Genomic DNA, 14,586 nt, shown 5'->3' on the forward strand with positions numbered 1-14,586 from the left:
GTGTTTACTTTATTTATTAAAACTATAGACCGATGAGCGGAGAACATATTGCGTATCTATTACATTATTATATTGTTACTATAATATAATAATTTCGAATATATTATGTCCCTGCAGTTTTCATAATTTTAATAAATACTAAATAGCGATACACAGGTATGATTATAACTTATAAGGAATGAAAGTGTAATAAAAATAACTTTAAATATTATTATGAATTGTTGGCCAAATCTAAAGTTTACGCGTAGGACATAAAATATATAGGTACATTAAGGCCCGTTTCACTTGGACGCGAGCGTCCTAGGTTTAAAAACGTTTGTAAATCGTCCGTGTTTATTTATGATTACGACGTTTTTAAAACGCGGATTCGAATCGCCTAATGTGTAATCAGCTTATATAATATTATTATAAATTTAACCGGGTATTATGTCTAATATTATACTTTGGGCATTACTATTATATTTCATATTAATATATTATTATATTATTATTGTGGTAACTATTTTTATCGATAAGGCCCATCTTATCAGGTTATTCTGAAGTTGTTTGTGTTCGTGCACCATAGAGTAATATATTACTATATATTATATATTATATACTATATATTATATATTACTATATTATATTACTCTATGTTGTGCACTCGTGTCTATTATAGTAGTTGTCGTGTCAGTGTGCCCGTATGCGTATGCTATTCGCGTGTAATGGAGTAATGGCACTGAACTCTATACAGTGAGTAATGGACATCACGCGCGTTATCGACATTTAACACTATAAACGGTTTTTTTTTTTCATTTCACTGCGTCGTGTCGTCGAGTCGTCGTTGTGATTTCAAATTTGTGAGTTGTGATTACATGCTGCGTTCAGTGCGTTATTTTATTTTTGTGGGATTATAATATCATAGAAAATACGGTAAGTTACAGTTATTAAGTAATAAGTCAGTGCCTATTATACTTATATAATATAATGTATACTCAGTACCTATAATAGTTATGTAGGTATTTTGATTTTTGGCAAAATCTTATTTCTTTATACCCGCCTATAACCTATAAGAGTTTGATTTTTAAATATATTAAACTGTTGGTACCTAATAGGTACCTATCTATGCATTTTTAGTTGTACTTGAATTATACACTACACTTTAAATTATAATGTTATGTATGTATCTAATGTTAAACATGGTAGTATAATAATTACCTATTTTATCAGTTTTGTATTATATTTAAAAATGTTTTGGGTATCTGCTATGCTTGTATTTTATTAAGTCTAATTGCAGATTGTTAGGTATTGAACTCTGTGTTCTATGTTCCTTAATTCACTATTACTTTTTTAGTTCTATTTGAAATTCATTGCATTAGAACTTCTAATTGTATTCTTTTAAAAGTATATTCTATACTTTATTATGTCATACTCGGCCATTAGCAAATCTACTAAGCGCAGACGGTATTTAGAGGAATTAGAATTGATAGAACTGGATAATGAAATTATTCATAGTGAACTAGAAAGTATTGATCAACCAAATGTATCTAGTTATAGTGCCAGTTTAGATCTAAATTCCGGATCAAACTCTTTGCTGGTACCAAATCTAATTCACCTTGATGGTACGATAAATAATATGTGTAATGATGAATATGATGCAATTAGTTTTTCGTCCTATTCTGATATTGAGGATGATGAGAATAAAATAAATAATACTAATGAATATCCAAATGAATATCACTCCATAGATAGTGAAACAGATTCATCAATTTTAAATAATTTGGCTAAATGGGCTGTATCTTATAATATTTCTCAAGTTGCTTTGAGTGCATTATTGAAAGTTTTAAAAATACATAAGTGTCATAATTATTTTCCTGTAGATGCCAGAACTATATTAAAAACTAAATCATCTGTCCAACCTTTACAAATACAGACAGTGACACCTGGTAGTTTTTATTATTTCTCAATACATAATAGTTTGAAGAGTATTTCTAACTCTGACCATGAATATTTTGTTGAAGATAAAATCAAAATAGTTGTAGGAATTGATGGTCTGCCCTTGACCAAAAGTTCATCTAGCTGTTTTTGGCCAATACTTGGATATGTTCGTCATCCTGTTTATAAACCTCACGTTTTTTTAATTGGGTTGTACTGGGGTAAAGATAAGCCTCTAAACTGCAATCCTTTTTTGTTAGAATTCGTGAACGAAACAAAAAAATTATATCAAACAGGGTTTCAAACAGCATTCGGTATAAAACAAGTAATTATAGATGCTATATGTTGTGATTTACCTGCAAAGAGTTTCATCTTAAAAACTAAGGGACATACTGGTTATTATTCCTGTACTAGGTGTTTAATAAGTGGTTTTTATTTTGAACATAGAGTCTGTTTTCCCGGTACAGATTGTATTACTAAGAGAACTCACATAGATTTTTTAAATAGAACTGATGAAGAATTCCATATGACTGATGAAGTTTCTATTATAACTGAAATACCTGGTATAGATATAGTAAATAGTATTAGCATTGACTACATGCATCTAGTTTGCTTAGGAGTTACAAAAAAATTAATTTTGTTGTGGCTTGGATGTATTAAGAATGCTCCTGTTTCGGTTAGATTGCAGAGTAAAAAAGTCAATGATATTACTAAAGAACTTTTAGCTTTGAGACTTTCAGTTTGTAGTGATTTTTCTAGAGTTCCTCGGGGGCTGAATGAAGTTGCTAGGTGGAAGGCAACTGAATTTCGTCAATTTCTACTTTATACAGGCCCAGTTGTCTTACAAACCATTTTAAATAATGAATACTACTTACATTTTCTATGTTTACATGTTAGTTTTTGAATTCTTTTAGCCCCAAATGTAAGCACAGACCTTGTTAATTTTGTTGAAAAAATATTAAAATATTTTGTTGACAAATTTTGTGAAATATATGGTAAGGAATTTATATCACTTAATGTACACAACTTATTGCACATTGTTGATGACTATAAAAAGTTTGGTTCCCTTGATAGTTGCTCATGTTTTCCATTTGAAAACTATATGAAAACTCTAAAAAAAATGATACGAAAACATAAGAAACCATTGGAACAGGTTGTAAAACGATACCATGAATTTCAAATGTTTGGTGAGTATGAATTGAATACAAGGTCTAGGTCTAGTATCAATATAAAATATTTAAAGATATATAGTGGTGGACCATTGCCCGAAGACTGCATAAAACCGGAGTTTAAAATTGCTATAAAAGATAATATAAAATTAATGTAAAATCATTTTCTGATGCTTACATAGGTTATACTTTTGGAGGCAAACTTAATATTTTTAAAGTTGTTAATATATGTGTTCATAAAAGTAGTAAGAAAAAAGTATTTGTAGCTCAATCATTCAACACAATTCATCCGTTTTATGAAAAACCAATTAATAGTATGAAAATAGGTATAGCTATTGTGAATGAACTGTCTAATCACCTTTATACAATTGATATAGAAACATGTAATTTTTCAAAATATGTTATTCTAAACAATAGTCTTGGTAAAGTTGATTTTCCTATTTTACATTCATCAAATAATTAGTACTTTAATTAAGACATTGTAGTTATTAATTGTCTGTATTATATAATTTAGTATTTTTGTAAATATGTTCTTAATTTTAAATATTGTATAAAATTATTTTCAATACCAATAATTATAATATTATGATGAAATACTGTATTACTCTATAAGTGATTGAACTTGAATAGGTACTTATTATGTTTTGATATTTTAAGCATTTAATTTTTTAAAAGGATATTGGTATTTTTAATTTATTCCTGCTATTTATATTTTAAAATTCTAAATTTTGTTGAAAGTTGAGGTACAGGTATGTTCCAAAATATCAGTATTAAACAATAAACAATTTATAGCTACCAAAGTGTGCAAATAGTTTAAATATTTCAATTGATTTTCTTTTTAGTTTCAAGAAAATTTGAATTTTGTGATGATAAAAACAAATCATGTAAATATATTTACTTATATTAGTTTGATATATTTTTATATATTATTATAAGCTTTAGGTGCCTACTGTATATATTTTTCTTTTAATTTACAGACAACAACAAAATAAATTTTGACATGCTGTCAGATGAAGAATCTTTTGAAATATCAATTATTGAAAATAAAGTTTCTCCTTGTAGGTTTATGTGAATTATTTGAAATCAATTGTTGGATATATAATAATATTATTATTTATTTATTTGTTCTTTCTAGTTATAAGCAAGGTTACGCATAATTATGAACAAACTGAACAAACATCTACAAAGTCCAATACCAATGACAGAAAAAAAAGTAAAAACAAGAATATTATAATAAGTTATATTCACGGCCTTATAAGATCTACTAAGCCCGTGGTTATATATATTAGTTAACTTTTTTACATACAAAAATATCTGATTTTCTATAGTGATATTTAGTGATTTTTTCAATTGTATTATTATAGGTTGTACACTATTACAAACAATTGACAGTGGTTCTCGAAACTGTAGTAATTCAGCAGTTGATAATGGTTAGTTTATAGCGTAATAGGTATATCAATACCTACTAGCAATTAAAACTGTATTAGTTTAAACTTCAAACTTGTTATAGGTACTCAAAAAATATTAAAGTCTATATTAAGAAATATGGTATATATTCAAACTGACATTAAACATCTAAGTATGCAACAAAAAGAAATTCTATCTAAATTAGATAGTACATCAATGTTAAAAAACAGCATTATTAAGTGTTCATCTAACAATGAATTCTTAGACCACATCAACTGGCCAATAAACGATCTTGAATATCTTGAAGTTATTGAAGAAAAAATAAGAGATAAAGATATGCGTGACTATTTGGTATGCAAATAATTAATTTAAATTTTTTATACATAACAATTAACAATGAAATATTTATTTTAGGTAAATGATTTGTCACATTTGGGAGGAAATTCTGTAAAAGCTATTATAAAAAGAATAGTTTATAAATTATTTACTGATGTCTTACTATCCAATTTTTCATTTACTGGCAAAAAGGGAAAACAGAAGTTTTGTAAATTAAATTTATGTTCAGTTATTTTTGGTAAGAATAATACCATTTGATATCTAATTATTAAATATATAATATAATTTGAACTTAAAATTAAAATCTATTAATGCAACACCACTACTGATGAGGTAGCAGTTCTAGATTCTAACCTTTCTTTATAACTTAAATTACAGATATTTGTATTTGGTTATAGATGCTGTTAAAAATCAAAACAAAGTAAAGAACGTCAACCAAAATGAAATGGAGGAACGATTAAAATACCATTTAGCACAAGCTCCGTTTAGTGTAAAAAGATTAAATGAAAAAATAATTGAAAATATATAATAATTAGTTGTTTATCAGTATTTTTTGTAATATCTTTTTTTTTTCATTAATCTTATAATTTTATATTGGCTACAAATACCATAAGTTACAGTTTTTTCTTTTCATATTATAATATTTTATTATGTTCATGAGTATATAATTAATATATAATAAATTGTTCATACATCAAAATAATACAATTCTATATTCCTAAATCCAACTCTTCAATTTTGTTGTAAAATATTTATTTAATATTATAATGTATTAGTATTCAGTATGGTGGGGGGGGGGGGGGTTATACAAATCTTAATAAATGGTGTATAATAATAATAACGATGAAAAAAATAATTTTCAAGTGCATAATAGGAGACAAATTTTAGAGGGGAATTGCACCCCTTCATAAACACCTTCTAAGGTACTTGTTAGTGTTATATGTATTTATAATAATATAAAATTGTATTTTCTATACAATAAATGAATACATATCTATAAGATCTAAGTTTAATGCAATATTAAAATATAATATTGTTGAGGTATTACAAAGCAATTTTAAATAAAGTTTAGTTTTTAAAGTTAGTTCAACATTACAAAAGGGTTCAAACAATGAAATTTAAACTTTAATTAAGCTTTAATAAACATTTATTCAAATATTTTTAAATGTTGATTTAATATTTCTTAATTCAATATTTTATATTTAATAGGCTTTTATTAAATGTATCTATGCTGTGAGGGACCATACTACGTTTCCAATCACACACTCCATCACGATCTTTCCATACCCTTTGTAGCAGACGTGGCTAAAACACACTACAAAAGATTCCATAACCGTCTTTTAAATCATAGATACCCACTCATGCACGACATCTCTTCCTTGACTATCCCAGGTAATCCTCCCAAACGCAAATGGTGTAGAAACCTACTGAATAATTAAATTTTAGTACTCATGTTTTTTTTTTCTTTTTTGATAATGTAGTACCTACACTGGGAGGCTTCTACGCTCTGTTATATACTTATATATAGATTCTAGATTGTTATTTTATTTTAATTTAATTTTATTTTATTTTCTTCTACTTTCCAATTTCATCAATTGTTCTTTTTGTAACAGATTGACTAAAACATTTATAAAAAAAAAAAAAACTTAATTTGAAGTAGAGTTCTTAGTTATAACATATTCATACTTTTATGTCTACTATTAGGCCATGCATATATAATTAAACATTATATAATACACATAGTTTAAGGTTAATATTTAATTATAATAGATTACAACTAACAGCTTTTTTTTTTTAGAAATTTAGAAAATTTAATGCAAATATTAAAAAATAACATCTTACTTCTTATCTAAATTATGTTGAGTATAATATAAACTTAAGATAAAACTTTAGACATATTTAAGATGCATATTATAAATAGTGTAAAATTACAAATTGATTTAATATTAAATCAACTTACGTTCCCCTATTATAGACAGAGAATACCCGATAATAATTAATAAGTACATAATATATTTAATAATTATAAAATATTCATAAAATGTTATGATTAAAGTGGAAAATCAAGTGATATATGAATTTTTTAGTTTTTCGTTAGATTATAAGTTTTGAAACGTTATAATTAGGCTAGAGAACTCATTTGACCTTAATTTTAAATAGAGTTCTTATAGTTTTATAATATTCATACTTATATATAAGTACTTATAAGATTTCTTAGTTATAACATATTCAAACTTATATGTCTACCTACTATAAGGCCATGCATAGAATTATACATTATAAACACGTAGTTTAAGGTTAATATCTATTTATAATTCATTATATAAAACAGGTTTTTTTTTTAGCAACTCGGAAAAAATAATTCAGATATTTAAAAAAAGAAATCACACTTCTTATCTAAATTATGTTGAATATTATATAAACATAAGTTTAAACTTTAAATATATTAAAATTAAAGATGCATATTATAAATCATGTGAATTTATATTATTATTTAAAATTACATCAACTTACGTGTTACTATAATAGACAGAGAATAACCGATGATAAAAATTAGTGTAGAATATATTTTATAATTATAAAATATTCATAAAATATTATCATTAAAGTGGAAAATAAAGGGATATCTTTGAAATTTGCAATGAACTTTTAAGTTTTTCGTTAGAATATTAGTTTCGAAACGTAATAATTAGGGTTGAAAACTCATTTGACCTTATTATAATTTGGAATAGAGTTCTTAGTTTTATCATATTCATACCTATATGTCTACTATAAGGCCATGCATAGAATTATACAATATAAACACGTAGTTTAAGGTTAATATATTTATATATTTATAATTCATTATATAAAACAGGATTTTTTTTTTAGCAACTCGGAAAAAATAATTCAGATATTTAAAAAAAGAAATCACACTTTTTATCTAAATTATGTTGAATATTATATAAACATAAGTTTAAACTTTAAATATATTAAAGATGCATATTATAAATCATGTGAAATTATATTATTATTTAAAATTACATCAACTTACGTGTTACTATAATAGACAGAGAATACCCGATGATAAAAATAAGTGTAGAATATATTTTATAATTATAAAATAATATGATTAAAGTGGAAAAGCAAGTGATATATTTGAAATTTGCAATGAATTTTTAAGTTTTTCGGTAGAATTTAAATTTTGAAACACAATAATTAGTGTAGAAAAATCATTTGAACATAATTTGTTAGCACTAGTGTTTAGAAGACTTTCTGTATAGGCACTCCGTCATTGAAAGATGTAATTCAGGTAATCAATTTTTAATCAATGACTAATAATATTCAGCAATTCTGCAATTTCAATATTAAATGGATATTGGTTGTCCATTGATAAATTAATATTGTAAATTTAAGATTAAATAAACATTGTATCATTATTTTATTTTAAAATTGAAAATGTATATATTCCCGTAATATAAATTGTCTCCATATTGATTATTTAATGTTGAATTGAAATGATGTATTCAATATTTAGGTATACTTTGTTTAATATGTAATATAAGTCCAATGTTCTTTAAACAATATTGCGTAGACATTTATTTTCATTGGAATTTAATTATTAAATGTTTAATGACTATTCAATATTATCATAATGTTGGAAATACAAGAACAATTCAATGTTATTATATCGATATTGTATGTATATTTCTACTGATTGGAAATTAAACATTGAATTTCTAACAGCTATTCAATAATATAATAATATTGATCATACAATAATTATTTAATGTTGTTAAAGCAATATTGTGTTCATATTTCTATAGAGATTCCAACAATTTGTGTTGGATAATTTAACTTTATATATAATAATACGTATAATAAAATTAACTAATTAGTTAATTATTATAACAAAATCATGGTTACAATATATTATAATTACAATTACAAAGATAAGTACCGCCGATTTTAATAGACTTCGAATTAAAATAATAATAATTTTGCTAGAGTAGGTATTATATTATTATAAGTATACTTATATATAACGTATCGAGGTACACAGGCTGCTTTAGTAATATACATAATTAATAAACTTTTAATTTTGTGACTTTTTATATACCAAAAATAATATGAATTAGTTTGGTTCTAAACTCTATAATCTGACTAATCGTTTTAAAATAATTTTTTTCTCTATAATCTTTTTAATATTATATGCATAGAATTCAGTAATTTAATAGTGACAATACTTTCAAATCACAATAATAATGTATGTCGCATTTAATATTTCAATGAAGAAATTTCTAGTTGTATATTATTTCATAATTTCAATACTTGTTGATTTGTGAAAAGAGTCTTTCAATTTATTTGTGCGCTTGTGGCTTGTTCCTGGTTAGGAAGGAACAAATTCACACAATTACTAAGTTAGTAACTATGGAATAAGTTTTCCCTTCACAAAACTAAAAAATTCTAGGTATCGACTTTCGGTCATTTTATTATTATTGTTCTATCAAATATTTTTTCTACTGTTCAATACAACTTTCACTGACAAATTATTTCATTAATTAGTTAATCTTTATTTATAATTTTTATAATTTTTTTTTATTTTGTAATCAAAAGCATTTCTCACGCACGCGCATTTCCTATCATAGCTAGTTGTCACGGATGTTACTGTGAATGTCCGCAATTGGTGAATGCTGACAGTCACCAGGTGAATGTTAACATACACCTAATAAATTGGTGAATGTTGAAAAATTAGTCGTTGAAAAGCTTAATATTTTTCTAGATTGTACCCCTCTTTATATTTTTAAAAATTTTTCACATAACTACTCTTAAAACATTTAATTAAAAATAACAATAATATAATATAATGTAATAATGTATAAGTTATTTTTATATTGAGTAACAAGACGCATAAAAAAATCACTTATTTTACTTATTTAATAAACAAAAAATTTAAATGGAAATAATTAGTGAGATCCTTGAGACCTTGACCTTGTCTCAAATTACATAGTTTTTTAATATCAAGTTCAAATGATTCGAGATATAATCTTAAATCTGGAGCTGCGTTTAGTTTAATTCTATACTTATTTTTAATAAGTTATATGAAGAAAACGCTCTTTCGACCAACTCCGTACTAGTAAATGGCAATAGGATCTCAATTGCCTTATTGTTAGAGAGTCGCTCATATTCGTTTCTAATATCTACCCAAAAATTAATAAGTTGTTTTCTTTTAAATTCACTTTTTAAAGTTATGTCACATGCAAGTTCTATCAAGTTTTCTTTTTTTACGATCGATAAAGATGTAGCTTTTGAAAGAATTCTTCATTAAAAGGATTTTAAATCCAATGGTTTTCTTTTTCAGGTTTGGAAAAGTATTTTTTGAATGATAATTTTAACCCTTCCAGATGTTCAATTATGTTTTTCTTAATTTCCTGAGACATAACTAAGTTAGTTTCAGACAGAAAATTTTGTAACGTTTCAAATATCTCAGGTTGGTCATTTTCAATACATACCCTACAAAAATCTATATTTTTAACCATCGATTGAATTTTATCCGAAACACTGAAAATCGTTATTGAATTTTTTTGAAGTACCAAATTTAAATTGTTTATTTGTAAAAAAATCAGATAAATACGGAAGCGACTGAAGCCAATTTAAGTCATGTAATCTTGGAGATAATTGAAAAAAATTATCTTCAAAAAATATTTGGACTTCATGTCTTAGTTAGAATAAACGTGCAAGTACCTTGCATCGGGATAGCCACCTAACTTCTGAGTGAAAAAAAAAACTTGAATGAGGATCATGTCTTCGCATGAAGCTTTAAATATTCTCGAATTTGTAGACCTTGCTTTTATAAAATTAACTAATTTAACAGCTTCTACAAGTACGAGTTTTAGTTCCCCTGGAAGGTTTTTAGATGCTAAACTCTGTCGATGAATACAACAATGACTTCAGTTTATATTAGGAATTGGACCAATTAATACAAATTTTTTTTGAAATGACAATCAATAGGATTGAATGTATCTTCACTAGTTGTGCGTTCAGACAATAAATGACAAAGCAAAACATTTTCTTCGACTTCGTTATTATTTAAATACCTTGCAATAACATGTAAAACTGCGAAATTGGTAACATCAACTTGAATAGCGAAAATTTTACTGTTTTTAATTCTATCTATTACTGTCAATTCCATATATAAATATAAATTAATATTATATATATATAAATCAGACATATCTTGAATTCGACGAGAAATTGTATTATTTTAAAGAGGAATACTGTTTATCTTTTTTACATTCTTACACTGAACGGTATATTTTATACAAGGAGAAATCAAATTTTCAGCTATTGTATGATTCTTATCACATTTTGCAATACGATAACTTATTCGATAACTAGCTTTAATCGCGTTTTGGTCATCTTTATTAGCTGGCTTTATGTATGACGTCAAAATTGAAGTATTCTCATTGTTTCTAGCTAAACGTTTAAAAAAATCACACTCTTTATTTTTATAATCTGCATATTTTGTTTCTAAATGTCTTAAAAGCAGAGAAGGTTTCATGCAGCTATTCGACAATACTTCACCACGGGTGGTGGTAAACTCTCCGGATTTTATGGTAAACTCTCCCGTTTTTTAAAAATAGTAAACTTTCCCGATGGTAAACTCTCCCGGTTTAATATAATATATTATGTTAACCTGAAGTAAATGTGTAAATTCTCCAGGGTTAACTTTAGGAAGTATGTAAACTCTCCCGAGTTGTTTTAAATGTTAACACATTTTTTTAGAAAAAAATAGATTCCCTAACTTTTTTTTTAATCTGTATGCTCTTATTATCAAAAACAATAATTTTAACATTTTTACGTATATTTTGTATTTGTAACTTATATTATTATTATAATTGACTATTTTTAAAAGAACCTTAAGCGTTAAACGTATATTAAATTTTTTGAAATTTTATTTTTTATTGTATTTTTACTATAATATTATAGCTCATAGCAGCTAAAGATATTAATTTATATTAAATTAATTTTATGATTTTTACTAGACCCAGGAGAGTTTACATGTTTCCATCAGGTTGTACAGGAATAGACCCTGGAGAGTTTACATACTTCCGTTAGGTAATACAGGAATAAACCCGGGAAAGTTTACACGTTTCCGTCAGGTAGTACTGGAGTAGACCCGGGAGAGTTTACCATTGGTAGAGTTTACCATCGGGAGAGTTTACAATCGCCCTTCACCACACACAATACACTTAGGTTTAGGATAGTCAAAATCTCCTACATATGAAAGTCCATATTTTACATATTCATCAGTGTATCTTCTCTTTTTGAAGAACTGAAGACTGTGCATTTTCTGTATGTTATACCAAATTTTTAGTTAAGTCTTGAGAAGTACTTGTAAAATGAATATTTTCTCCAACTTGGTCTAGTTTTTTTATTGCTTCAGTTTTTAACCATTGATCCATATTTATCACAATGTGCTTATTTAAATTAAATTACAGAATATTAAGCAACCATCGAAAACAATTAGAAAACAATGAAAAATAACGAATTACAAAATATAAATAAGAAAAGTTTTCATAAAATAATCAAAGTTTGAAAGCAATCGACATACTGATTCCAATATAAAATTAAGTTTTACCCATGTGTACGAATATGCGATAACAATATAAACCGGACGAAGTTCAATACACACCAACCCCGCAACCTACTATGTAATAATATTAAATAAATATATAATCTATATTATATAATAAAATAGTATTCTATGTACTATGTAGTATTCTATACTCTGTAATCCACATCTATAAGATAAGAAAAAATTGTTTTTCTTTGTGTGACACAAGTTTTCATCTGTAATAACGTATATTGCATATTTCTGAAACGAATAGTTTTAAATTAACCAAATTCAATATTTTTCCGCCATTACTCAATTTTTTTTCACGTACCCCTTAAGATCATCGCGAGTACCCCCGGTTGGGAACCGCTGGACTATAACTAAACGAATTTTGAATTCTCATTTTTTTTATTTTTTTTTAATGCTTAAAAAAAATATTTTTTCAATTTTATTAATTTGTAATGAAGGTGCATAGTTTCTTTTATACATATTGTTAATTTTTTTCGTTACCTATCTAACTCTATTTATTTTTTATTAAATAACAATGTGACAAATACAATTAGTTTTACTGTCTCAAAACCAGGCCCGGCTCAAGTGCTTAAACTCACCTAGGCAAACTTGAGTTTTGTCGCCACTTACATGTAAATACTACATCAATTTTTTTTTTACATAGACAATACTGAAAAAGTCTTAATTTTGAGTTAATTTTATTTATTTACATAAAATTAACAATTAATTAGATTAATCAATACTGAAGTCGACAATCGAAGCATTTTTAATGCCCCAAAACGTAATGAGACACAAGAAAATAAAAACACACATCGTGGTAAAGTCAATACATTCATCGCTCCGCTCTGAATCTAAAATTAATAAAAATGTAAACATTTCATTAGAACTTGACTACAAAAATGTTAAATGCTGCCCCTAAAAAATGCCACCCTAGGCGTGGGCCTATACCGCCTACCCCTTGAGCCGGACCTGCTCAAAACAGATTATATTATCGTTGACACGTCCACGGTCCTGTCAAAATATAATATTGCTAATGATAAATTTCATTTAAAAAACATAACCAAGTTCTTTCTTTAGATAAAAAAAAAATACGTACGGTTCAGGACTATAAATGATAACATTCAATTAATTTCTAACTATGAAGATACATAATATTTTTCATAAATAGATTACCAGCGTACTATGATTAATGTAATGACTCTATTTAGATATTTAGATATTTTGGGGAAAAGTATTTCGATTGTTGCAGATGTTTTATAACCTTTTACTGGTTAAAGTTATCATTTTTTATTTTATTAAATAGTATGGTGCAGTTTAAACAAACAAATAAATAAATACTACTGTTTTAAAAAAGTCACAACAATATCTGGGTGTGTACAATAACTACAATACCTAGTAATAGTTATAAACAAGATCTCGAATAATATAACAATATTACTTTTATTAATACGAGATAATATGATGCTAATCATTTTCAAAAGTATATATCTTATAACTATGGATTTAAAATTGTTAGACATAACAATGATAATATATTTTATATATTATCACAATACATAGACTAACAGAGAGTATGAAGAAACAAGAAAGTTAATTATTAGATGTGTCCGTAGATAAACATTTCAAGCAACATATTATGATTTGTATGCAATTTTATTTAAGTATTGAAGTAAAAAGTGAGAATTATAGGTTAGGTAATTCAGAAGTCAACCATTCAACAGCTGACGTTTTTAAAATACCTATCCTAATACTGTATCTACAGGATGCCTCACGGGGATCTGATAAATGAAATAATTTTGTTCTAATCAATATTAAAAAAAATAACATTTTTAAATACTGACAATTTTGATTTTTTTTTTTAATTATAATGTTTCATACTTATCATAAACTAGATCGTAATTTACTTAACAAGAATATTGATATTTAAAAAATTGTAAAAATCAACCATTTGACTTGAATCAATTTTTTTACCATATAAATTTTCTCAATATAAGATTTACAGATTGGCCATGTAGGTAATAAAAGTAACCAATCGAATTTCTGTAGTTATTAATCACTTTAGAAAAAAATTAAAGTATAAAATATTTTAGTCATTATCGAGTCATTATACTTATGCAAACGTTGTTGCATATTATCAGTAATTTTTAGAGTTGG

The 14,586-nt window shown here is 25.7% G+C and overlaps 1 protein-coding gene and 1 pseudogene across 1 annotated transcript; both read left to right on the forward strand.

The window, feature by feature from the left end:
* The first annotated feature begins 1,402 nt into the window (after nucleotides 1-1,402).
* LOC149056926 (uncharacterized) lies at nucleotides 1,403-3,546 on the forward strand (annotated as a pseudogene).
* A 399-nt stretch (nucleotides 3,547-3,945) lies between these two features.
* On the forward strand, nucleotides 3,946-5,419 carry LOC149056927 (uncharacterized). Its single transcript, XM_089224170.1, has 7 exons — nucleotides 3,946-3,967; nucleotides 4,061-4,141; nucleotides 4,219-4,296; nucleotides 4,448-4,513; nucleotides 4,594-4,841; nucleotides 4,905-5,064; nucleotides 5,225-5,419. Exons 2-7 carry the CDS (start codon nucleotides 4,084-4,086, stop codon nucleotides 5,353-5,355), a joined length of 741 nt encoding a protein of 246 aa, XP_089080296.1. The 5' UTR covers nucleotides 3,946-3,967; nucleotides 4,061-4,083; the 3' UTR covers nucleotides 5,356-5,419.
* Nucleotides 5,420-14,586: the final 9,167 nt, after the last annotated feature.

The sequence above is a fragment of the Diuraphis noxia genome, unplaced genomic scaffold (genome assembly GCF_037042655.1).
Source record: "Diuraphis noxia isolate RWA-SAM2 unplaced genomic scaffold, SU_Dnox_SAM2 contig0003, whole genome shotgun sequence".
Lineage (NCBI taxonomy): Eukaryota > Metazoa > Arthropoda > Insecta > Hemiptera > Aphididae > Diuraphis > Diuraphis noxia.